Source organism: Rhinolophus ferrumequinum, chromosome 6, assembly GCF_004115265.2.
Source record: "Rhinolophus ferrumequinum isolate MPI-CBG mRhiFer1 chromosome 6, mRhiFer1_v1.p, whole genome shotgun sequence".
In the NCBI taxonomy this organism is placed as follows: Eukaryota; Metazoa; Chordata; class Mammalia; order Chiroptera; family Rhinolophidae; genus Rhinolophus; species Rhinolophus ferrumequinum.
In genome coordinates this window covers 74,836,276-74,862,948 of record NC_046289.1, presented here as the reverse complement: position 1 = coordinate 74,862,948, position 26,673 = coordinate 74,836,276, and the positions used below count along the sequence as shown (strand labels likewise).

Below are 26,673 nucleotides of genomic sequence, written 5' to 3'. Positions count from 1 at the left end.
AGAAATTTCTTAGATTTTCAATCTCCTTCTTCTCCTCATCTTCCTTGGGGATGAGAATGTGATACAGGTACAGGCCTAGGAACTAGTGATACTAAATAAGGACATTTTTCTGTGGAAAACTTTCTTTGTGATTATCCCCTCTGTAGACTAAGAAAGTCTGTCTTTAATAAATAAACCTCAATGTGCTATGCACTTATTCTCTACTTCCCTCCCCTCCCCAGGGAGTGTTGAAGAGCAGCCTACATTCTTCCCGACTGGCTTGGTGTTCGCGCCAGAAATGCCACCATTTTTGTTGTTGCGTCTGTTGTTTATTTAGATTAAAATTTTCTTCCTAAAACATGCAGATGTAAGAATACACTTTGAGGCTCATTTGAGTCCTGACAGGAATCTGGCCAGTACCTTAGATAGGGAGGTGAAAGATAGGGCCCCAGAGACAAACTTGGCCATGTCATGACTTGGTCGGGTTGGAGCCTGTGGAGTCATTCACCATGTCTTCAATGATAACACACTTAGAGAAATACTATGAGAAGCAAACGATCAATCCTGTGTGGAGAGCACCATGCTCTCTTTCCTACTAACTCTAGCAGTGATGGCATTTCACTATTATGAATGCATTTGAGGTAACAATCTAGGTATTTTTGCTTTGAAGTTTTGTAAGCATTCATCCATCTCACCAGGTGAAATTGCTGATGCAGCCTCCGACCTGGTATTTATTTCTCCATAGATTCTGTGACATCCACGTAGAAGTACCATACATTAGAGTTTTGGAAGAGTGTTCAAGAAACCAGTTTCAAATAATAATTTCTCACCTTGGCCTGTTGGCCCTCTTCTTCACCACATGAGCACCCAGAAAGCATGCTCCATCTTGCTTTTATTTCCTGAACCACATTTCAGAGGTTTTTTTGTTTTCTTTTGTTTTTTAATCTTTCATGTCAGTCACCTCTGACACAGCCCAAGAGCTGCCCTGATAAGATTCTATGTGGACATCACTTCTTTTCCTGTCTCCAAATTGTTTATTTCTCGTCAGCAGTCTCATCAGACATTTTAAGGGTCTAGGAAGAACAAAATGTCTCATCAGACATTTTGAAATCAAAATATCTGACTGTTGGATTCCAGCAGAGCAGAGAGCTAAGGTATGCCACAAAACCCTGACCTTCACTTAGCTATAAGAAAATGCTAGGAGTAAACATGATGAAATTTTAAAGTGAATATGTAGGTGTGGTAAATTCTGCATTTTAGCTGCCTAGCCTCAATATCAAACTATATAGATACAATTTGTTCTTCATCATCATTTTTTTATTTGAGATAGAAATGACCACATAAACTTATATGATGGTTCGATCTGAGTTTGATGTGTTTAGAAAATGTTTGTACAATTGTTAGTAAGTATGCAAAAACACCTATGAAAAATAAGATAGAGGATATAGAAGTGGTAAGTAATCATTTAGTTTATACGCTGATTATTTGTTTCCTTTATAATATTTTAAGACGGAGATTAGATATTTTGTATCTTAAGCAAAATTTATTTTCTTGTTTGAAATAATTCAGAAATGATGCTGTGAATAATGAGGTTGTAGGGGAGAGTATGGCTTTTTTAAAAAAACAAGTGCTCTCTCAGACATTGAATCTAGAAATGGAAGATGAGTTTATTAATTATTGACAGTGACTCCTCTACTGCTTTGCATAACATGCAAGTAACTTGCATTTCTGTCTTCCTTTCCTCATCAGTCTTTGCCCCAACTTCACCAGCTCCTGACTCACTGCAAGACCAGATTTGATCTAAGATGGTGCTTTGCTATTGTCCGGCCTATTGGTTTTTAATTAAATAGTTTTCTAATGGGTCAAAAACAAAGCTGACGGTCTTCACTTCTTGACTGTCTTATTTTTGTACAATGTTTCCTGGAGGGACCACTTTTTAGAAGACCTCGTTAGGCCATTTGTTCATGAGATAGAGATGTTATACCACTTGAGTAATGATATTTCAAACATAATAGTTTCTATCACAGCTTCTTAACTACAGCTGAGATGTAGAACAAGTCTACATGAAAGCTGAAGAGGAGGCGTGCAGCCATGGAAACCATATTCTTTTTATCAGATCTGGTAGCAGAAGGAGCTGGATTTGGTTGGCCCAAATGCTTCTGCCTTCCTCTGATAACATTGGAGAAAGCAGTGGGTGGCAGGGATGGGAATGAGTGGAAAAAAAAAAAAAAATCAAGTTTAGAGAACCCCAAAACTTGACTAACTAAGTTCCAATGCTTATGAAGCAGTAGCCTTAGAGAAGCCATTTTTGGTTAAGCGTTGTGATTATATCTGCGAGAATATCTATGTTGTAATAGTTTTTAAACACCTGTCTACACTTGCTTATTATCATTTTACCATAGGGAAGATAGCAGAAGCCAAGCCTTCCACTGACAACTCTCTAATTTGAAATTGATAGCATTTATGTTTTCATTATTTTTTTTTAGTTATATTTTTTACATTATTTTCTATTTAATGTAGGCAGAGCTGTACCTATTTATGGCCTTAACATATGTTTTTTTCATGAACTTACTTAAATAAAAAAGCAAGTTTATTTAAAGGGAAATATTAAGGAAATAGCAGTTCAGGATATTGTCAAAATCACAACAGTAATATCATTATTAGAACAAAATGATTCACTTAATCCTTATTTTATGAGCATCTCACACCCAGTAAAATGTGGCATTTGACAATGCAGTGAAAAGCTATAATGCAAAGATCAATAGGCTCTTAAGTTCATGGTTTAAGTTGCGGTTTTTCCATTCATTAACAGTATTACTTTGGTAAGTCAGCGCTTTCTGTGCCGGAAGCTATGTAAAAGAGATTTTTAAAAGTTTCAAATGCTGTGGAAAACGTAATTTGTTCTTATGTCAATTTATAGGCTCCTACATCCCAAGCTGGTACGTGTATCTTAGAAGACCTGTGTGGGGATTTATCCACATTTTACATGTTTCGACTAAATGAACATGATAGCAATGTGGTTTTTGTTCTGCACAAATACGTCAGAAAAGCAAATGTTGAATATTTTATATAGGCTTCAAATAAATCTGTTTTGAAAAGAACAGAATTCAGTGAAAGAACTAACATGGTAGGAGAACCTACTCGGCTAAAATGATCACAGAAGTTTTTGTTTTGTTTTGTTTTGTTTTTTTATGGAGTTGACATGTAAACTGAAACCTGAATAGTGAACAAGAGACAACCGTACGGTGGGAGTAGAGAACAGCGGACTGGGCTGATTCTTGGTGGTCTATAGTATTACCTGGGAGTATCATGCCCATCCCACTCCTTTAAATGCCTATATATTTGCCTTTTCCTCATAAATGTTGAAGGCATGACAGAATTGCCCTGGTAACCTGGACTTTAAAGTTATTCAAAATAATGACTATGGCGTCTGTTGTAGGGGGTAGTTGGACATACAGCACTATGATATTACTGATCCAGGCCTTTAGGTTGCATTTTCAAGGTATACTATCAATTAGCTTTCCTTTGGAAGAAGATAAATTACTATTTTTTACTAGACATCTGGAATTTGACTGACTTATTTTTTTTTTTGTCAGCTATAGACCCCGAAAACCTCAAAATAAGGAAAGGGTTAAAACATGACTCTTCAAGCACAGAATTCAGAAAGCCTGGCAGTGGTATGTTTGTGCAAGTGTTTTGATTTCAGGAGGGGAAAGTCTTTACTTAACTCTATAGAATGTGTGTATAATAATATAATTTTAAGGCACCTGCTTCAAAATAGAAACTGGGATGGTGGAGATAATAACAATAAACAAAAATTAAACCAAACCGGGCTCAGTGCCCAGGAAAACTACCCAGATTCCAAGAATTGGGCAAGGAAGAAACCAACGGGGTGGGGAGAGGCGGGGATGGATGGAGTTGCAACGGCCTCCATTAAAAATGACCGCTCAGCAGTGTGATCACTGTTGAGCAATTCTGTGGGGCATTTGTCCTGTGGGTGGGGTTCCTGCCTTTCTTATTTCAGTGACAAGCTTCCAATGGAACTTGCCTTCTTAAAATGTCAGTCCTACACATGCCAATAATTACAGCGATCATGCATTGTGTTTGAGCTTTTATAATTCTGTAAACTACTTGGAAATAAATGGGCCAGAAGAAAAATAGGAGCTCCTAACAACTTAAACTGAAGTTACAAGGAAAATGTTCAGGTTTCCGAGGCTGCTTAGATGTCATGTGATTTACATAAACAAAGGAGGAAATCCTCTTGGTGTGTTTAGGGATGTGTGTCTAATACAGGAACCCATGTTTTCCTGTTATTGAAAAGCATCCTTTAATCTTTTAAGCACATTTTAGGACCTGCATGTATTCCAGGTGTGTTGTTTCTTTTAATATTAAAACACAAGAGCAGGGCATGACCATCAGAAAAACCTATTAGTTCTTCCTCTGTGTCACAAGAGACACAAAAACAATGAATTAAATTAAATGGATGGACAGAGCCATGGGCAGACTGGTAATATTGCCTGAATTTCGTTAGTGGAATGGTTATTCCTAATGGGACTTAACTGGCTTATACATGGAGCTGTAGGCCAGAGAGGCCATTTGGGAATAGAAGACTATAAGATTTCTTCTGATTGTGAGAGTTAAGGGGATGATGTCTTTTTAACCATGAAAGTAAATGTAATTGGTGTGAAATGTTCAGAAGCTTTTAGCCAAATATAACTGAAATAACAGGCAATAAACCTAAGCATTATTTGAAATTAAAAGATATATATTTTGCTAAATTCTCGTTGAGAGCAAAGAGATAAGATTGTACTAAAGTCATATAAACAGTCTTCAGTCCTGGAACCATAGGGATTCTCATCAGACCTAAAAGCAGGGTGCCCATATTTCATTCTCCTCTTGGTCCCTGCTTTCTAGACCCCAGACACATTAATGCAGTAACCTCCGGCATGCAGGAAGGAGAGTCTTCTCACCACCAACCAGGACTGGAGTAGATACTTTCTGCCCTTCATCCCTCAAGGATTCCTTTTGCCATCTGTTGAGCATCTGCATAGTTATTTGAAAATGTGGAATGTGTGGGGTTATTTGAAACAAAGAAAGAATGTGCCGCTGATTCACAGTTTCATTAGGTTGCATTCAGTGTGACAAGTAGTGCTTTCCACTTTTCCGTGTTCCTTTAATTGCATCATTTCTATTAAATTTTACAATTTCTCCTTATAACTACCTCTCCCCCCTTGAGGCTCAAAATCGTGAAGTAAACAGATGTAGAAATATCCCAGGTGACTTTCTCTTGGTGGCTGGTGCTTGACCTCTGTCTGAGAAGGGACGCTGTCCATCCCCAGCATGACTAAGGCTGGGAGGAGGATCTCTCCTGGTCCTGCAGGTGTGTTGACCTCCTGAATTCATGGGCGGGGGTAGGTGCACCCAGAATGCTAGATACAGTCAGAATCAGATGCAAACTTGATACAAACTGGACTATATTTTAAAGCCAAATGGTTCTTCTTTTTATTTATTTTTTTAAACGAGGTGTTATTCCTTATCACTGAAGCCTGAGATATTTACACTGGATGATAAAATTAGAAATATGCATTGCAGTTCCCTACTCGAACCAGTAACCTCCCCTTCCTTTAAAATTCAGCCTTTCCCAGTGACTCCCACCTGGTACCTGTCAGCCCTGTATGCTTCTTTCGTGAAGTTGGTCATTGTACACTTGTAGCCTCCATTAAAGGTGCTTGACATTGTTCAGTTAAGTTGTGTTCAGTTTGAACGGATGAAAACATAAATGGAGCAGCCCTTACAATTATAATTGTATTGTAATTGCTTGAGAGTGAAGATTATGACTCCTATTTCTTTTGCGTTCACCTCTCACCAAAGGCACACATATTTCTCCTCTCGATAGATAGATCTCTATATTACTATGTATGTAAATATAAATATATTTCTCTCTCTCTCTCATTTTACATATGCATGTAGGTGTGAGATAAAAACACCACGGACTGAGGAAACAAACCAACCTGCACACCCACTAATCCAAGTGGTCTTTTCTTGGCAGTGACAAATAAGAAACCCACACAGGCGTCCATCACAAAGGTCAAACAGTTTGAAGGCTCCACGTCGTTTGTGCGAAGATCACAGTGGATGCTTGAGCAGCTTCGTCAGGTGAATGGCATCGATCCTAATAGGGTGAGTGGCCTGTCCAGGGTTGAGCAAAGGCATTCTCTTCATACAACGACTCTTCCATTGACCTTGGTGTGGTGGTGATTGTCTGAGTCATTTTTAACAAAGCGATTTCTCTATTTCGGTTATATAACTCAGACTTTCTGATTTCTGTGCCCTTCTTATGGAGAATTATAAATCTTTTCATCATGTTTGATGAAAAGGACCCTCAGGGGATACATAGTGAAGAAACGCTACCTCCTGTAATATGTTTGTCAGCAAAGTGCAAAGAGCCGAGTTCAGATATCATGCCCATGTGATAAATAATGGAAAACCATGTTCATTCAAGCTTCATTTATCTCCTAATGCCACCAATGATGGAGTTTATTTGTCCCTCGAAAAAAAATAAATAAATAAATGGCACATTAAAAGTTATGTATTAGGAATCTATTGGATTTAACATGAGAAACATTTTGTGGTAGAGTTATTTATTCAAAGTACATTCCCTTTTGCTCACACGCATTCACCATACAAAACATCAACAATGAGGAAAAGTAAAATGTAAATTCTAAGTATATGCTGAAATAATGAGGGGGAGTTTTTTCCTACCAAAGGCTAGGGGCAAGATTAATATGGCTCAGTGCTGAGAAGCTGAAGGAATTATGTTCCGAGTAATTGGAAAGGCAATATGTCACCTGAATTCTGACACAAGGCAGTGTGTCGTAGCCTATCGGCACTTCTTGGATCTTAGCTTTCTAGGGACATCTTTAAATACTGCAAGATTTGAGGTTTGCTTGATAAACAGAAAAAGGTGGACTCCCCATGCACTTGGGTGCTAATAAAGATGAGCTTCAGGATTAGGACCCAAGTTCTGAAAGGTGTTTTAGCCTTTATGAGTCTTTTGTTGGGCATAAGCCAGAAACAGCAGTTTTTGTACATTGAGATCAGTAGTTATTTCACTGTCTTTTCCAGGATTCTGCAGAGTTTGATTTGTTGTTTGAAAATGCTTTTGACCAGTGGGTAGCCAGCACAGCCTCAGAAAAATGCACCTTCTTCCAGATCTTGCACCACACCTGCCAGAGGTACCTCACGGACAGGAAGCCGGAGTTCATTAACTGCCAATCCAAAATCATGGGAGGTGAGTGGGCATTTGTGTGACTTCAGTCATCCCATTTCCTTAGACTCACTTTTACATAAAAGTCAGCTGTTCTGCAGCATAAAGACAAAAAGACAAAAAAAGAATCAAGATGCTCAGAGCTAGATAGCATGAGAACCATCCTGGGGAGTTCTTTGTTAAATCGAGACACAGGGAATGTTTTCACTCTTATCCAAAAGCTGGTCTGCTTAGAAGAATTAGCCACTTAGCTAATATTATTTGTACTATGACAACAAACCTGTTCATTAATTAGAAAACCGTTTCAGTTGTGTTTCCTTACTACCAGTTCTATAATTTCATCGCAGAACCCTGGTTTCTGGCTTGCTTTTTTCTCAAGATATTTTGTAAGTATTAATATAAAAATTCTTACAGATATAGTCCCTTTCTTTCAAATAGCAATTAGTCTCACATTTATTTCTTGAATTGCATACAGAGTCGAGTTAGGATGAGTGCTAGAAGTCAGGTTTAAGAGCTGAGCACCAGTGTTGGCAAGTTAACGAGAAACATTTAAGAGGGTGCTGAACGCATTTCTTTCAGGTGGCATTTCTTTTGAGGGAATTGAAACTGTGCTAAAAATATCAAAGCCTTGCCAATAAGTCTGTGAGTTGAAGAAGAGAGTTTGTATCGTTGGGTTTTTTTTTACTCACCTGATCTCCTGGCTTTGAAAGAATTTTTTTTAAATACACCAACTTTAATCTTAATCAAATGTCAAACGTAGGTCAAATGCATTTACTTTGCTGCATTTACATTAGAGGCATTACATATTCTCTTTGAGCTGTATATATCTTTCATATGAACATGGGGCAGAACTCCATTATTCTGTCCTGGAAACTGATGTACTCACTGTCATTTTGTCGTTAGTCTCCCAGACGTTGTATGGAGCAGACACTGTCCAATGCTTATTATTCACTGAAGTGTTAGTGTTCCTCTTAATCAGGAAGTCGCTTGTATCATAAGAACTTAGAAAGGTCTTTCTTAGGCACTGATGTGGAATCATTTTGTATTTCCTCTATTTAGTCCTAGAAAAATATAGAAGAGGTGATGAATAGTGCATCTTTTCTCCAAAGTGGCCACATCCTATGGTACAAAAGTGAGAAGCATTAGACATAGATGTTAAAAGGAAAAGGAATAGCAAACACTAACCCCGTACTATTTAGAAAATACAATGAGATATAGCTTTCTGTCATGTCTGTGCCATCAATGCTCTTCAAATGAATCCTGCTCTCAAAGTCCAGTCCTAACAGACTTGGCAAAAGGTCAAAGCGTACCAAGCTTAGGACCACAGAAGGCGACATGAATATGTAAAGTACCTGCTATGAACTATTTTCCCCATCGATGTCAGTGTGTTCAGTAGCTTGCTTGGCTAGCACTTAAGCACAGAGTCTCCTCTAAAAATAATGTGACATGGATTTGAAATTTCTGTTGCCCTTAGTGATAGACTCCCTTGAGTCTTTCACTTCTCCACGTTCCATCCTGAGCACCTAGGGACCAGAAAAAAAAGCAGTGCCAGAGGAACTACTACTTTTCCTCAGATTGGAAATGTGAGGTGGAAGCAAGAGGGCCACAGACCCACTCCACTGTCCTTGCAAAAGAAACGAACCACCTACTTCCTGCTAAGGTTCGGGCAGTTAGGGTGACCTTTCTCTTCCTCGTCCCCTAAGGGTTGGCGCTAGGCCAACCTTCTTCTCTGTTGCCTCTGAAGCTCTCATTTCTTCTCTCAGAACAGGTCCTTTCATTCTTTTAGTCTCTCTTGGTTCATCATCCAATCATACAACACATAAGTACTAAGTACCAAGTATGAGCTGGTCACTGTGGTACATCCTGGATATGGAGAGTAGTTCCATATTTGATCTCTTAATTGGCCCTCTTTGCCATGACCCAAATCCCAAATCCCAGACCGGCAGATCCATAACAGACTTTCTGGATGCTCTGCATTTACTTTGGTGAATATCTTCAGACCTTCCACACGGTCCCACCCAGCTGCTTCTCTCAGTCATTGGCCTAGTCCTTCTGACGTTTCCAGTCCCCTACGAACTCCAAATTCTGCAGAGTTGAGACAGGAATCCATATATCCAATATTAAATGGTTGCTATGTATATAGGAAAAGATCGATTTCCTGTAGTAAGAAAAAGAATAAGTTAAGTGCCAGAATGGACTCTGTCTTGTCATGGTGGGTGTGTCTCTCATCTTCTTTAGATCTCAATTTCCCCAAGTGTAATATGTGGAGATTAGGCTAGATGATATCTGAATTCCCTTTCAGTTCTATCATTTTCAGCATCTGTAATTCCTAAGGCATAGCTTTATTGAATAGGTTAATCACTTTTTTAATTTAAGAATCAAACAAAAGTAATAATAGTGCAGTTAAAATTGACTGGTCCTGGATTCCTAAAGAAGGCAAAAAAAGTTTGAATTGACACACTGTAATTTGTTGGCAGCACACATGTCCTTAGTGAGTGCAGCCTGTCTTATTTAAACAGTTGCTTATCCTTGATAACAGTTGTACCAACACACCCTAATGAATTAGCGTGCTGATTCGTCTTCCTTTCTGCCAGCTATCACAATTCTGAGACTTAAAAACTGTAGTCACTACATTCTGACCCTTTTAATTTGGGGGGAGGGTACCACCTACCCCATCTTCTGATCTTCGTTTTCTCATCTTCAGGTGAAATCTGTTCCCAATTTCACAGTATCTTTTGGTCTCTTATTATAGTATGGGCCACAAGTCCTAAACACAATTGTTTACTGTGAAATGTGACAGCTTTTGTAATTTTAGAAAACTAATAGGGTGTTGGTGTTGGTTTACTGCCCTACACCAGGCTCTTAATATGTTATCTCATTTAGCTTTTACAGCAGCCTTTGGAAATACAATTTATTATCTCCATTTTACAGAGAAGGAAATAGGACCAGAGAGATTATTAAATAGCTGGCCAAGGGTCATCTAGCTGGTAAGTGGCAGAGATGAAATTCAAACACAGGCTCACTCTGCTCTAAAAGTACTTTCCTGGGGCCACTGAGTGCAGCGCTCCAGGGAACACTGATGACGTCTTTACTGTGAATGGTGTCCCCTGGAATTGTGCAGGAAGTTTTGGAAATACTTTAGCCAAGACATTCTTAGGTGTTCAAAAAGGGAGGTGAGACGAGAGAGAGAGGTCATGAGTAATTTTAACTTTCTTCCTAGTTTTATCACAGACATGTAATTAAGATAATGACTCGCGCGCAAACGTTTTTCTCCTAAGAATGATGGCGTCACCAGGGACCTTTCAAATCCACTCGCTTTTTGTTTTTTTTGTTTGTTTTTGTTTATCAGAACTTCATTACCTTAAGGAAAGGAAAGTGAGGCAGTTTTAGTGAGTAGGGAAGGTGGTGGAACCCAGGCCACTCACCAGGCCTCTCGGGTACTCTGCATCCAGTCCGGCCCTGTCACTGGGAAAACTGAGGCCCCGTGATTTTGAATGACTTTACCAAGATCAGAGGACTGGGAGCCAGTCTGCCTGACTCCCACTGAAGCACACTTTCTTTAATACTAGTTCAACCAGGGTTATCATTTAAGCATCAGCAATTCCCTGCAGTTCTTCTCTTGTGTGTATTGACTGTATACACCATATGACAGGTTTTTCTTTTTCCCTTGGGGAGAGTCAGTTACACAGAAGTGAAGTCTTTGGTGTATTTGAAATTCTCTCCTCGAGACATTGTTCCTCATCCCAGAGGACCAACTAGGAAGCTTTGATTTTATGATGCTGCTTATAGGACCCAGGAGACACGTGTAAGGTCTACAGGGCTAAATGAAAGCCCTCATAAACTAGAAGAAGGCAGGATGCTCTCAGCAAGTGTGAGGGGGAAGAAGCAGTGGTTTCTTCTCATGCCTCTGTCAGCATCTTTTCTTCTCTGGATGGTTGGAGGACTGATAAGCTAGGACAAAATCCTCAAGCCTTGGTCATTCCTAACCTCCTAACTCTATCTCTTTTTTAGTTCATTAAAGATTGGTCACCTTCAGAACTGCAGAGCCATTCACTTAGTTGCCGCGTCTCTAAGTTACTAAGAAACCTGCAGAGACTGCAGGTAGAGGCATGGAGCCAGACTGACTGCTGATGTGTGACATGGCATCATGAATGACAGGAGTCTAAAAGTGAAGACTTAGGTTTATATAGGTCGCATTTTCTTCTGAGACGGTAACTTTGTTCTGTCTGTTTATTGTAAACAGAGATGATTTTATACGGTTATATATGTGGTAACATATCTGTACTTCCAAGATAACTCGAAGGAGTTAATCACATGTGTAGAACTTTAGACTCCAAAAGTGACACTTGCTTTCAACTACTTCATTTCAAAGAAACATGGTCTGCCCCAAATAGTAGCAGCAGTTTAGATACCGGGCATGTTACCTTAAGTCCAGGTCCCAACAGGGACTTTGTTGTTTTGCTTTCTTCATTCTTCTTACTAAAATGTGAGCAAATCCCACATGACACCCCATTGCTGCATTATTTACACTGAACTTTTGTAGTGATTACTGTTGGTCTATTATTTTTTTTTACCTAATACTGTGAACTGCGGAAATCTTTAGTGGTATTGCCTTCTGTGTTAGAGCCACAAAGTAGATGCTTTAGGAACCTGTTTTCTTTTTCAATAAGTATTGTACAGTAAGTTTTGTGCCCCAAAAAATGATTTATTCTTCGAGGTGAGGTTCTGTACAACCTAAAGCACGTCCTAGCATTTTTATTGAATTCTAAGCCCAACCACCCTTGGCAAACTCATTCAATTAACCTCTTACTCTTTCACCTGTTTTAGACGGGTCGTCCTTCAGTGAGTCCCACCTGTATTGTTTGAGGTCCACTTGTGCACATTTCCTCATTGATTCCACAGCATTTACTCAGCACATCTGCCTGTGAATATCCAACAACAAAATAGGCACCTTCACTGACTTTACTTACCTTTCTGGGGGGACATCAGATGTAAATATACATAAAACAATGCCATAACGCCGAGGTGATCACTGAGCTGCGTTTTAAAGGATGATTAGTAGCTTCCAGATAGACAAGGGAAGAATGAAATGAGCTCTCTCTTATTGCAACAATTTTAGTTAGTGTTAGCTATGTTCGGAATTTGGAATGTGGCAGACTGTTTTTCCATGAAACAGGCTATTTTGAAGTGCCATATATTTTCATGATCATCGAAGTTATTTTTTAAGTATTGCCCATCTATGTACAGCCCTTCAGATGGTAGGAAAAGCCCAGACTTCTGAGGTCTATTAAAATTCCAGGACACAGATGTCTCTGATATCTCCTTCATGGCAGTCTGGCCCTCTGATTGGTATGCCAAATGAAAACCGAATGGTTTTACTCTGGGTTCCCCTGGGATGGAATAGAATCTTCGCACTCAAAGTGTGACTTTGTATTGTAGTTTCCTTCCAAACAATGCAGGGTCATCTCTGGGTGACGTGTGCAAATATTTCACTTTGTGAGTGCCCTGGGCATGGGTACGTGTAAGGTGAGGTAACAAATTCTAAGAAAGAACGCTCGTGTGCATCATAACAGGGTTGTTAGGAAAAGAATGGTGATGGATATGGTCATTCTTACTCCCATTATATTAATCTAGTATACTCATGCGCTGCATGACGCCATTTCAGTCAATGACATGTATGACGGTGGTCCCATCAGATTATGATGGAGCTGAAAACCTCTTAGTGCCTAGTGACATCGTACCTGTCCTAATGTCATAGCGTAAGGCATTACTCTCGTGTTTGCAGAAATGCTAGTGTAAACACATCTACTACATTGCCAGTCCTATAAAAGTATAGCACATGCAGTAATACACAGTACATAATACTTGATAATGATAATAATAAAGGACGATGTTATCGGTTTATGTATTTACTCTACTATACTTTTTATTGTTATTTTAGAGTATGCTCTTTCTACTTATAAAAAAAGTTTCCTATAAAACGGTGTCCCACGTTATGCCAGTAGCCTCCTATGCTTCATGTTTACCGCAGGTCTTGGTTGCATCATTTTCTCTTGTGCTTGATTTGATCTTGTGTTGTTTTGTAAGTGTAGTGGAGCCTAAGTGTACACTTTTTATAAAGTCTACAGAGGACAGGAATGCCCTTGGCCTTCACATTCACTCTCCACTCACTCACTGACTCACACAGAGCAAATTTCAGTCCTGCCAGTTCCATTCATGGTAAGTGCCCCATACAGGTGGACCATTTTATATTATATTTTTTACTATGTTTAGATATATTTAGATACACAAATACTGATCACTGTGTTACGACTGCCTACAGTATTTAGTACAGTAACACGCTATACAGGTTTGTAGCCTGGGAGCCTGTTGCTCCTGTAGTAATTGGCTGTGCCATCTAGGTTTGTGACAGTCCACTCTATGATGTTCGCACAATGGTGAAATCACCAAACATTGCATTTCTAAGAACATATTCCCATTGCTAAGTGAGGGATGACTGTGCTTTAAAGGAATCCATAACATTTGCTATCATTTTTATATTTTTTGCTTCTGGTTTAGTGTTTTCTGTCAATTAATAATGGCTTTGTGGAATGTGTACCTCACACTCCTACCCCTGCTCCAACCATGAGCATGTTACAATGAACTGCGTTTTTCTCAAGAATAAATTCATGCGTAATTTTGCCCTACTACTCAAGCTTTCAAGCTTTAATATACTTTATATGAGTACTTGGGGAACTGCGCACGCGCGCGCGCGCACACACACACACATATTAGAGATTATAATTCACACACAGAGTCAAGTTATATTAAAACTGCCATATTTCTGCTTCTTGACACCGATGGGTAGATGCAGAGCAGAAGAGGAGGCCAGGCTGCTTAGCTGATTCACTGCTGTGAGAGAGCCATGAAGTATTTCTTGTAGTTCTTTAAAACAAGAGGAGTCCATGTCATAGTTCTTCTAGTGACTATTTTTGGTATCCATGAAGAAATAACAACATAACAAACTTCAATTGTCTTCTACCATAGTACAAACAAGGAAAATGATTCATGAGGAACTTGCTTAAGATCCCACAGCTAATAAGGGATAGAGCTAGTGCTTCAGTCAAGGTTTGTCCCTTATTCCCCATCCACTCAAGGGAGACCACGACTTCCAATTTCCCTTAATAAGCACAGATCTTTTCCTGATACTAATTCAACTAAGCCAAAAAGGAGATAGCCCCAACCCGATTGAATAAGATATTTATGAGGATTAAATTTAAAAATCTGTTTGAAAGTCCTCTGTAAAAGACTGTTAATTCATCATGTACACACACAGGTTTATCATCCACTCTTCCATTACTTCATCCTCTTCATTACAGCCAGCACTATCTTTTCCCTGACAGTATGATATTTCATTAAAGACTTGCTTTATAGAAACTTTTTGGAGAGAATAAGAGGTTAAGAATAGAAACAAAAAAAAATGCAGCAATAAAAATAGCTACAAATATTTAAATTATGCGATTGGAAAGCCCAGTTTGGGGGAGTTTTTTGGGTTTAGTTTTGGGGACCCCACTAGTATGACTACTGCATCAAACAGTAGTCATATTGATGTTGATGGTGCTACATAAACTACTGACATAACCATCTGACATTGACCAAACACTATTAAGAACAGGACATTCTAACAGAAGTTACAAGATGTTTCTGGATCTGAATCTTCTGTATTTTTTTGTTTAAATTTAGGACGACATTACCAGTCATTATGTTAGGTGGTTTGTCTGCTTTCTCATATTTTCTGAGTCAGCCATTCAACCTCATATAGGTCCCACAATGAGAATCAAAACCAGAATGCTTTTATTTTAAGTGAGAAAATTGAAGTAACCACAGACAACTTCCTTAGGTTCCATCCAATTCTGTGCATGATATAAATGACTAGTAACGAAAGAAAAATCAGGTCACAGATGTGATTTTTCTCTTTTTCATTGCTCATTGGCTATAAGCTACACTGAAATGCATGCTGTGAAACAGCTGGTGTATTATGGTTAGTCATCGCAAGCTCTGCAGAAGTGACTTTGTACATTCAATGCTTTTGAATCATATCTCTCCATCAAAATCTTGAACCAAACCAAGCCTGCGTAAGGGTGTTTCCAAGGTTTCATTTATTGGGTGGACAAGGATCATGAACATATTTTATCTACCCACATGGTTAAATAATCTGCACTAGGTGAGAGCCATTCCTAGTTTCAAAATTAGCTAGAAGACGTAACTGCGCAACTCAATAGTGAAAAGAGCGCAGCCTGGATTCACTTGGCCCTGCCTTTGGTGGCATCACTCATTAGTTCTGTAACTCTCTGAGCTGCTTAATTTACATTCAGTCTCTCTATGCTTTTCTGAATTGTGGATAGTAATGTATACTTTGAAGGGATGTTTGGGGATTAAAGTGAATTTTAAAACGTTCAATTAGGTGAGATTTTTGCAAAGTGCCAGTACATGTCTGAATATTCTATATATAAAAAAAAACACTTGTAAGTTGTAATAAGTGTGTTTATATTACATGATTTCTTCCAGGATGTTTATCAAAAGACGTTGCTTATGAAAGAAGCAAGAAAATATTCTTTTTCTTTTCTTGAGCCTTCCTAGTCCTTGTTGGCCATAAGAATTGCAAAGAAATAGTTCTTTCTTTGTTCCAAGTGGGAATGAGCTGAGCTATATTATAGACATTTCCAACATCTGAAATGCTAAGTTGTTTGCTATGGTTTATAGAATGCTGAATGTGTTGCATTTTATGTTTGACATCTATAGAGTGCATATGTTACTGCTGACTTACCAAAACAACAATGTTTAAATTTTATCAAGTAACACTGTGCCTGGGATCAGGCAAATAATTCAGATCTTCTCGTAGGAAAGAAAAAACCTAAAACATGTTTTCGGAACTTTATAATAAAAATATTGTTTTTCCACCAACATATCTTAAGCCAAGAATATTTCTTTGAGTCCAATTTGCTTTCCACAGCCAAAATGGAGATACAAGGATCAGAGGTAAAATTGTCTAATATTGTTAGACATGAAATGGTATTTCTGAAACAGACATAAAAGCCTTGCCATGTGGTGTCCATACTTTTAGATTTACAGATAAGTACAATTTTTAAAAGAATTTGGGAGACAATAAGTTTGCCAACCAATTTTCTATGTAAGGATATTAAAAAAAAAAAAAACTTCATAAGCAGTATTATCATAATCTCAAAAGAGAAAGTTTTACACTAAAGATAAAAAGGACTTAATCTCTGACAATAAAGGGCTATTCCTTAAATTGAAAACACTTACCTTTATAAAAAAAAAAAAAAAACGTATTACATTGTCATTATTTTTCTTAGTTCACATAGACCAATAAAAATCGTCAGCCAGCATTTAAAAATTGTTGCTCTGCTATAATATCAAGAAACATCGAGAACTAAAAATTACATGGGTTTCTAGTGAAGAGAAGCTTAAATTCTTAACAACATAACTATTTCTCAAAAATTGTCATTTAGTGCTTTGTCAAATTCATCTCCACTACTGGGGAAACCACTAACAGCACACACCTTCTAAACAGCAGAGCAGAATATAATTTGCAGACCAGAGGCCATATAGTCCTATTCCTTACCAGGAGTAGAGGTAAGGAACTTGTGCATAGTACCTGAGAAACTATATAGGAATATGAGGTTTCTAAAACCTTTGGTGGAAAGCTAAATAAAATGGCTTATTATTTTTTCCCATTATATCCTAAACTTCTAAAAATTTCAGCCTTGTTTCTAATCATTAAAGTAAAGCTAAATAATTAGGATTAGCATCGGTAGTTATTTGAAATTTGAACATTGATGAAATCTGAAGTCTCCTACTGAAGACCATACGTTCCTCATCCTTCTACTTGCAATATGCCTACCCAGGATTGGGTTCATTAGGTATCCTACGAGAAGCAAGGACATTGGGGTTGACAGACTAAGGAAGTAAAACTAGAAGACGCTTGGTAAAATTTTATTTCCAGGTAAAGTATAAGTATGTCCCATGTCCCAGTTGCATATACTAAAAAACTATCCATTGTTTATCCAAAATGCAAATTTTACTATGCATATTTTTTTCTGGCAATCTTCAAGGGCACCTACCCTCCCAGTTTCTATCCACCATGACAAATATGGAAAACAAAATAAGTTTATTTTTGTGTAGGAGAATAAACTTTATGATAGCCAAACAACTATTAGGACTTTAAAATAGTTTGCGATGGAGCTCTCAAAGGCATAATGTTAGGTTTGCGGATCAAAGATACAAACAGAAAAATATGACACAGACTGCTAAAAAGGGCAATTAGAAGAACTTAAAGGACTAGAGTCCTATGGTGGCTATTCTACATAGAATAATGCTGTAAAAGTGCAAATTATGATTTAAGTATAAGAAATCCATTACAGCACTATTGTAACTAAATGTGAGATTCCTGGTTAATTTTGCATATGGACGAAAGCTCTTCCTGAGCCTGAATGTCTTTGGCTTGGTTTTGAGGAGTTAGTTTACAGTCAATAACAAGAAAAAGAAGCCTACCATAGACTGGGGGACACTGAGCAGAACAGAGGCTCCTATTTAGAGAGTAAGAGTAAAAAGCTCTAGCGTCTCAAGACCTAGAAGAAGAATAAAGAAGTCTAACAGGAAGCTGCCACTTTAAAAATCTGGCCTCCTCCCTGACCGGCCCAATGGTTTTCCTAGTAATGGAAGTGGCAGCTCTATCAAGGATCCCTTGACGAACCTTGTGGCTTATCTACAAGCTCTGGCTCACCTTGATCCATTGAACTGCCCATCGTGACACTCTCTCATTGTCAAGTAAATGAACATAAAAAGTAACCCCAGTTTAGCGTTTGGTTGGTTGGTTGGTTGGTTGGTGTGACTTGGTTTAGTTTTTGTTCTAGCTCTGTATGAGTATAGAATCCAAATGTGATGTTGCCGTAGGTTCCATGAACCATCCAATGAGTCATACCTGTGTAAGGAAAAGAACATCTGTTTCAGCATTTTCTAATTTTGAGAGCACATTAAGCACAAACATTTCAATTTCAATCCATGAGAGGCAGGAGAGCAAGAAAATAAGTATATCAGTATATTTGGGTAAAAGTGCATGTTTTAGGGGGAAAAAATGAGGACGAGTCTTCATTGGCTTAAGGACTTAGTATGTCCAACTTCTAAGTGGTAAAATTGTGAGATGGCAAGATGGGTGTGTGTGTGTGTGTGTGTGTGTGTGTGTGTACAGTGTATGCGCACATGCTTTTTAAACTCAGTGGATACAATTTGTGGAAAAGCAAATATTTGCTTTTCTTTTATTTAGATCAACAGTCAATGTAAAAAAGACGATTCAAGTATAGTAGTAAGAAAAGACAATATGAGTATTATATAAGAAAAACTCAGACTATTTTCGAGTTTAGATGTCTAAACAGAAACTGATTATTTATACTTTGGGAAAATCTAAATGTAATTGTCATAATTACCCATAATACTAAGCGCAGTAAAAAGAATTTTCAAGTGGAATCAGCATCTCCCTCATTGAACCTGATTGAGAATATTCTGGTCAGGATCAGCTTTATGTCCCCTATCGCAAGGAGAATTAAATAGGATACAACATGGTGGGCAAAAGTCAGGGGCATTCCCTGATTCGCATATAAATATTGCACAAGATCTAATCTCCTTGTGATTATTTATATTATTATATGTCATTCCCTGTATCACTGTTTCATTCTATCCTATGGACCTTATTTTCACAGTTGGTTGATTTTATTGATCTTCTTCCCAGTTCCTATTATAAGAGGTTGAGACTTATGAAAAAACAAAACAAAATGTTTTTCACAAGGTCAGAGTAGATTCACACATCTCTGATAAAAGCCAAAATCTTGTCCTGATGGTTGGTTTCCAGGAATATTAGGGTTTTTTAGACACCAGGTAAAAGGGAGAGAAACACTTTTACAATTGTAAGAAAGTTTTTATGGTGTCAATATATTATCTATAAGCTTTTGACTTTTAAACTTGAATAAGATAAAATATATCATAATTTTTTAAAGGCTTACATAATTTATTACCTTAGAGTTAATGTGTATTTTAATCTTTCTAGCCACAGTTGAGTTTACCATCTTGGCCACTTCCATTAGTTTCTCACTGATGCTATAGCAAATTACCACAGACTTACTGGCTAAAACAATACAAATTTATTATCTTATAGTTCTGGAGGCTCTAGGGAAGAATTTGTTTCTTTGTCTTTTCCGCTTTCTAGAGGCTGCTCATATTCCATAGTTTGTGGCCTTTTCCTCTACCTTCTAAGTCCCCAGGGTAGCATCTTCAAATCTCTTTCTCTGGCTCTTACACTCCTGCTTCCCTCTTATAAGGACCTTATTGGTTATATTGGGCCCACCAGGTAATCTAGGATAATCCTCCCATCTGAAGATCCTTAATCATATCTGCGAAGTCCTTTTACCACATAAGGTAACATATTCTCAGGTTCCAGGAATTAGAACATGGACATCTTTGAGAAACCATTATTCTGCCTAGCACATCATTTTTCTAAACAATTCTAAAAGCCGTAATACACATTACTGTATAAAATTGTCCAACATCTAATTTTTGGTTTTTTTCATAAGATATACCTTTAAAATACTTCCTGTAGACTATATTATCTATAATAGACTAATCTATTATAATTTAAGACATTTAGAAACATGCAAACTTTTTATAAAGACCTAGTACATAAGTGGCTGAAAAGACTTGCCATGTGCAACATTATATAGAATTTCCTCACTTTACCAGCTGGGATATTTGTACCTTTGTGCTTTCTCTTTACTTCAGGGATTTGTTTCTACTTAATAATCAAACAGGTTCTTTACAAATTTGTAGAAAGTCTTACAGTACTTAATATTTACAGCTTTTGATAATGAAAGTATTGTAGGACATTTTGTTAAAAATCATCATTTTCCTTGATATTTTCTTCCTACTGCCTCAGAAAACGATCATAGTGCCCTATTTATAAATAATTTGCTGGTATTCCTCTTGAGAGACTGACAATTCCCTTTTCAGCTTTGATGTAAAGTGTCAAGGTCAAGTTTATTTAACACATACTCATCACAGACAAGTTCCCGTTAGCTGGTTGGATTTATCTTTTTAACTCAACATACATTTAGACGTGATTCAACATGACTACCTGAAATGCAGTTACCGTGTTAATTCAACAATTTTCTACATTTTTTAGCATGTGTACTTCTTTCCCTGTGATGTATTTCCTTTCTTTTTCTTTTATCTCTCTCTTTTTCTTTTTCTTTGTCTTTTTTTTTTTTTTTTTTTTTTGGCAACTTCCCAAAAGTACAGTCAGCTCCTCTTAGAGGGTTTTTTTCTTTTGTTTTCAATTACAGTTGACATTTAATATTAGTTTCAGATGTACAACATAGTGGTTAGATATTTATATAACTTACGAAGTGATTCCCTCAGTAAGCCTAGTACCCACTTGTCATCATACATAGTTATTACAATATTATTGCCTATATTCCCTATGCTCTACTTTACATCCCCTTGACTATTTTGTAACTGCCAATTTGTGCTTCTTAATTCTTCCACCTTTTTCGCCTAGTCCCCCAAGTCCTCTTCCATCTGGCAACCATTAGTTTGTTCTCTGTAGCTATGTTCAAGCTATATTTCTTAGACCTTGTATTCGTGGTATGGTAAAAACAAAAAGGCTTTGAATGTACATATGTGGGTTTGAATTTCGTCTGTCATTTAATATCTGTGGGTGAGTTACTTAAACTATAAGCTTGACTTTCTCTTCTTAGAGGAAATAATAATGGTTACCCCATAAGGTTGTTGTAAGGATTGCATACGATCTGTATGAAACATTTAGCATGCTGCATAGAGAGTGCCATGAAATATAGTGGTAGCTATTATAATTAATAATAATTTTAATATAATTAGTGTTTTCTTTTTGTCTTGTCTTCCTGTTGTTCTGCCTTCCGTCTTGTTGAGGGAAATCAATATGGGTTTGAATTTCAGTCAGATACACAGGAGGGACTGGAAATATAGCAACATGGCTTTCCAAGCATCCCTTACATCAGATGTAGTAGAAATGCAGTCATATGTATTTATATTTGCATTTTTCTATTCTTCCAGGAAGAAAAGCCAGGTAATGATGATAACACTGATAGTTACCATATTGAGTTCCTACTATATGCCAGGCAATTTCTTTTTAGTTCACATTACCCTTAAAAAATAATTATTGTTATCCCTGATTTACAGGTGGAAAAATTCGGTCTCAGAGAGGTTACTTGACTTGCCCAAAGTCACATAGGTAACAAAGGGAAGTCAAAATTTGAACCTTGGTCTATCTCTAAAATCTGTTCTTTCCACCTCCCTCATTAGAGAGAGCAACGTAGAAAAAGTCTTCAAAGCAGCTATCATTGATGTATGTTTTTGTCTAAAAGTTCCAAGTGATCCTCCAACAAAATTAGATTCTATTCTCATTTCATCGGCCATTAGTATAATTCTTGACATTGGGAGATGTTGTATTTTTAGTACAACATTTGAATTATGGCATTCATTGCTTTATGACTGTTGAGTTATTTCTCAGTTAAGTGTTCGATGATTAAGTTCACTCTCCTAATGCTGTCCTTTCTCACACTGTTTCAGATCATATTTTCTTTTCCTCTAGGAACATATCTTTGAAATTATATTATACTTCAAAAGGAAAATGCAATTTGATTTCTTGAAATTTAAGATATGCATACATTTTTTTAGGAATACATAAAGTGTAGTTCATTTATATTCAACTCTTGTGCATAATAAACACTTACAGGCCAGCAATCCACATAGGTAACTAAGATGGAGTCTTGGGTAAGGCAGCTTTCAAAAATAGAATATGTATAAATCTTCTTTTGAGAAATAAAAGACTTGGAAGAATGTGGTAAAGCTTTCTTCAATGAGGGTTAAGAAAATAATTCCAAAGTTATGACTCCCCTCTTTTGGATTTATTATACTTCTCAGCTTCATCCCTTAAAAGCTGACTAAATGTATACACAAATAGCTGGATTTCTCTCTGATGAAGATTAGGTTAAAAAAAACTGCAGGAGTTTTAAGTTCTAATGCAGATGATGGTAGGCAGGACCACTGAATTGCAGCTGCTTTTCAACCTTTTTTTCCCCCATTATAAAAAAGTAAATTGAAATTTGTCATTTGGAGCCATTTACTTCCAATTACCCAAGCTTAGGGTAAGTAAGAGAATCTGACAGTAAGACATAATCAACCTTTTATCTGCTGGTGAAAACATAGGGGAAAATAAGTATTGTTACCACTGAACATTGTAGATGTTTTAGATTGTTGTATTGATTAAAATGAAGGTTTTGAAAATTGAATATTGGAGCAATTTGACATTGTAAATTTACATTTTGAGACCCTTTCAGCATCACTACATATAAAATAGAGGAAATTTTTAAAAAATAACCACTTTCAGAAAAAATGTAACTATATGCATACACCAGAAACATAACAGAATCACAAAGCAGTTAGTAGGAATGAAGGTGCCTGCCTGCTGGGCTACAGGTCTGGAAGGACGTAGTTTGAATTTTGTATTGTAACAGTGACTAAAAGTACCCCATTCAAAGCAGGAGACCAAAGCCATATTCAGTGCCTGTATCCAAAGCATCTCTGCTCAAGCAAGGAGTCGGCAAACAAGCTGTGACCAACTACTCCCTGGGGCAGTGGCTTATAAGAATCTGCATTCCTGGGGAAGCAAGAAAAAACAGATATAGTCTCCCACTTAATACCTGGGCCCTGCTGCTCAATAACTTAGGACTGGCTCTGCAGTATCCAGAATGGCACTCAGGACAGGAGCCTCAGATCATCACTTTAAGTCCTGGTTGCCTCAGGGACCAGTACAAGAAACAATAAAACTGTACAGAGGAAGAAAGGGGCAAGGTGGTGAGGAGAAGGAGAAAAAAATTAAAATTTCCCACTCAAAAAGAACATACACAACAAAATTCTGCAGTATTTGACAAGAAAAAACAGTTGGGGGTTGAATTCATTCCAAGTGAAATGAAAATAACAGAGCAAATTGAAAATGACTTTAAAATAAGTGTGTTTATGGTACTCAAAAGATAAAGGAAGGAATTAAAGAAAAGATGTTGTAGAACAAAAAACCAAATGGAAAGACAAAGTAGTGGGAAATAAAAGAATCTGGGAACAAAAAAAATATAGTCTTTGAAATACACTCAATTGGTTGAATAAACTTTAGGCAGGTTAGTCAAAGAGAGAATTAATGACTAGGAAGATAGTGAGAAATTCATGTATAATATATCAAAGAGACATAAAAAGTATAAAGGAGCAGTTGTACATGGAAGATAGAATGAGAGGCTCGACCATTCGTTTCATAGGAGTTTCGAAGAAGAGGGTATGAGAATAGTGGGAAAGCAATTTTCCAAAAGATAATGGCTAAAAATTTATCCAGAACTGAGAATTCAGATTGAGAATACCACCGAGTAAGCTATACCTATATAAAAACATAATAAAGCAGCAAAATATCAAGAACAAAGAGAAAATCTTAAGAGATACTAAAAATAAAGTTTCCTACAGTGGAAGGACAAACTGATGGCTTATCATCAGCAACAAGAGATGCCAGAAGTCAATAAATTAATTTCTAGAAATAACTGTCAATCTAGAATTTCAGATCCAGCTGACCATAATAGAGAAGTAAGAGAAAAACAGATGTTTTCAGACAAGCAAAGATTATTTGCCACCTCCCACCCTTGCTGAAAGAACTACTAAATGATGTACTTTAACATGAAGCATAGTGAACCCAAAGGAAAGAGACAACAGTGATCACAAATATGATAAAAATACATTGCCAAACTTAATTGCCAAATGAATATTGTAAAATTATATTGAATGTTTCCTTAAAAAAAACTGGAACTAAAGTTCCACACATAATTAACAAGGAATATATGTGTGTTCAGTGGATAGTTAATCCAAGCTGAAGTCTGTTTTGAAAATAATAGAATTATTAAATTAGTTTGACTTCAATAGGAAAAAATCATAGTTGCACTATTAAACTTCTTGTTTTAGAATGATAGAATAAAAAAGAGATTTTCCTCTTTTCTCTTAAATGTTATCCAAAATCAAATAGGAAAGTGTGGAAATGCAAATTATCTGATGAGACAAGTAGCTATCTTTAATTACAATCCCCTATATGTGGGGAAGGGCTGACAAACACAAAAAAGGTCAAGGTATATCTCAAGATAGAGTTCTCATAGCTGTAATCTCAGATGAGTCAGCAGAATTAAATGATCCAAAGTGTATACCAATAATCCCTTCTTTGGAGCAATGAACAGATGCCAGGAAAACTGAGAATTTGATGGATTCAGTTTGGCGTGATGCCTAGACAATCAAGGAAAGAAGAGCTGAACAAAGAATCACACAGTCAAAACTATATTTGAAAGAATCAATCTATCGATGGGGGAGGAAAGAGACTGAATTCTGTGCAATCATGTGATACAGACGTCATTTGGGGGAAATAAAATGTTCAAGAGGCTTCTGTCACATACATAGCCCTGCACCATAAAGATAATGCCTGCTGCCTGCTAACCTGGAACATGGTCCTGTTTTCTCCTCAGTAATGTGAACGTCCTGCAAATAGCTGTTCAGAAAGGGATCACTTTGTTTACAAAATGGTAGTCCCAACAGAATCAGCATAGTTTGGTTCCATCATTTATTAGGTATGTGCACAATTCATAACCTTCCTATGCCACAGGTTTTGGTTTTGTAAAATAGGGTAATAGTTCTTCCCATATAGTACTGTGGGTAGGATTAATTACCATAAATAAGTAAAAACATGAGGCATGCTATCGAACACCTGGTAAAGAGCCTAGCAAACTAAGCATATTTATTTCTGTGAGGTGGAATTCCCAGAGATGAGCATTGACTTGCCCTCCTTTTCCTCTTCCTCTCTGAAAGGTAGTGATTAAGATCATGGATTCAGGAGCAAGAATGCCTGTGTTTGAATCCTGCCTTTTTCATCTACTAGCCTTATGATCTCTGGTGAATTGTTCACTGGCCCCCAGTTTTCCCATCTGTAAAGTGGGAATAATAACAGTATCTCACAAGTAGTACCCTCGTTGTTGTGAAGATTACGTTACTTAATTCTTGTATACCATTTTGACTAGTGTCTGGCACAGAGTAAGTATTCAATATGTATTAACTATTAGTACTTTTGTTACTGTAGGCAGAAAGAAGAGGGCCATGGGGAAAGAAGGGGGAGGAAGGGAAGGAAGAAGTAAGGAGAGACAAAGGAAGGAGGAGATAAGCTCACTCTTAAGAAAAGGTGCAGCTACCAGACCCACCAGAACTAAATTTTGGTGACTCAGGATGCCATCTTACCCCTCAAAGTGAACGTTAGCTAATTGTAATGGGTTATAGTACTATTAGCATTGCAGGCAGGGAAAATCTCCACCCCCTGTGTCACATGACAGTTCAGACAAGGGCCAGATAAAAACAAGGTAATCTCACCTCCCTATGGGAAGGAGTAGTCAGCAAGGACCCGCCTGATGACACCTATAACGCCACCCCTAAATCTTGAATATTGCGCATTTTCATTCTAATAAAATCCTTAGCCTCTTTGTTCTTCGGGGCAGTTGCTGTTCTCTTGTCCTGCCCACTCTCACACTATTCTGGGAGTGTACTCTTTTCCTTTCTTTTAATAAATCCTCTGCTTGCTTGGCTTGGCTTGCTTGGCTTATTTGGTGCATCCTTGAATTCTTTTCTGCCACGTTCACCAAGAACCCATTTTCCAGTAACACTTTTTAAAGAATTGCAAGTCACACCACAGATACGGTCACCATACTTCCTAAGTTTTTAAGAATAGTCACCTTCTCAGGAAATGTGATTTGTTAAACATAGAAGAAAATATTGACTGATTTTTTTTTTTCTTTGCAGGATATAATACCCTATTGCTAGATCATGTATTCCAAATTTTGGTTTATTTAGATCATGAGCAAAATTCTCTTTTGCCCATGGTTAATTATTTTTTAAGGTAGATCAACACCATGTGTTGAATAAATTGGACATGTGCTGGCACTAGCCAGTTATGATAACTTATTCAATATGATCCTAAAGCAGAGGTCTACAAACAGCAGGCCTCCGGCCAAATCCAGTTTGTTTATATAAATAAAGTTTCGTTGAAACACAACCGGCCCCCATTCATTTACATATTGCCTATGGCTGCTTTCATGCTACAACAGCAGAGTTGAGTAGTTGGGCCAGAAACATTATGCCTTGAAAAGCCTAAAATATTTACTATTTGCCCCATTACAGAAAAAGCTTGCTGACTTCTGCCCAGAGTACTAGTTTTTAGTAAGTCTTCAGCTAGTCAGAAGCAGCATTTTTAAATCATTTAATAATAGGCTTTAGTGTACTTT

General features: G+C 37.4%; 1 protein-coding gene across 2 annotated transcripts in view; it reads left to right on the top strand.

The window, feature by feature from the left end:
• Positions 1–26,673, top strand: part of STXBP6 (syntaxin binding protein 6) — a 238,510-nt gene that overhangs the window by 179,201 nt on the left and 32,636 nt on the right. The window contains exons 3-5 of one of the 2 annotated variants that reach the window (XM_033109059.1): positions 3,576–3,656; positions 6,029–6,159; positions 7,105–7,270. In XM_033109059.1, the coding sequence (XP_032964950.1) occupies positions 3,576–3,656; positions 6,029–6,159; positions 7,105–7,270 (378 nt within the window). The remainder of the gene's footprint in view (positions 1–3,575; positions 3,657–6,028; positions 6,160–7,104; positions 7,271–26,673) is intronic. The other variant, XM_033109060.1, reaches the window with a different exon arrangement.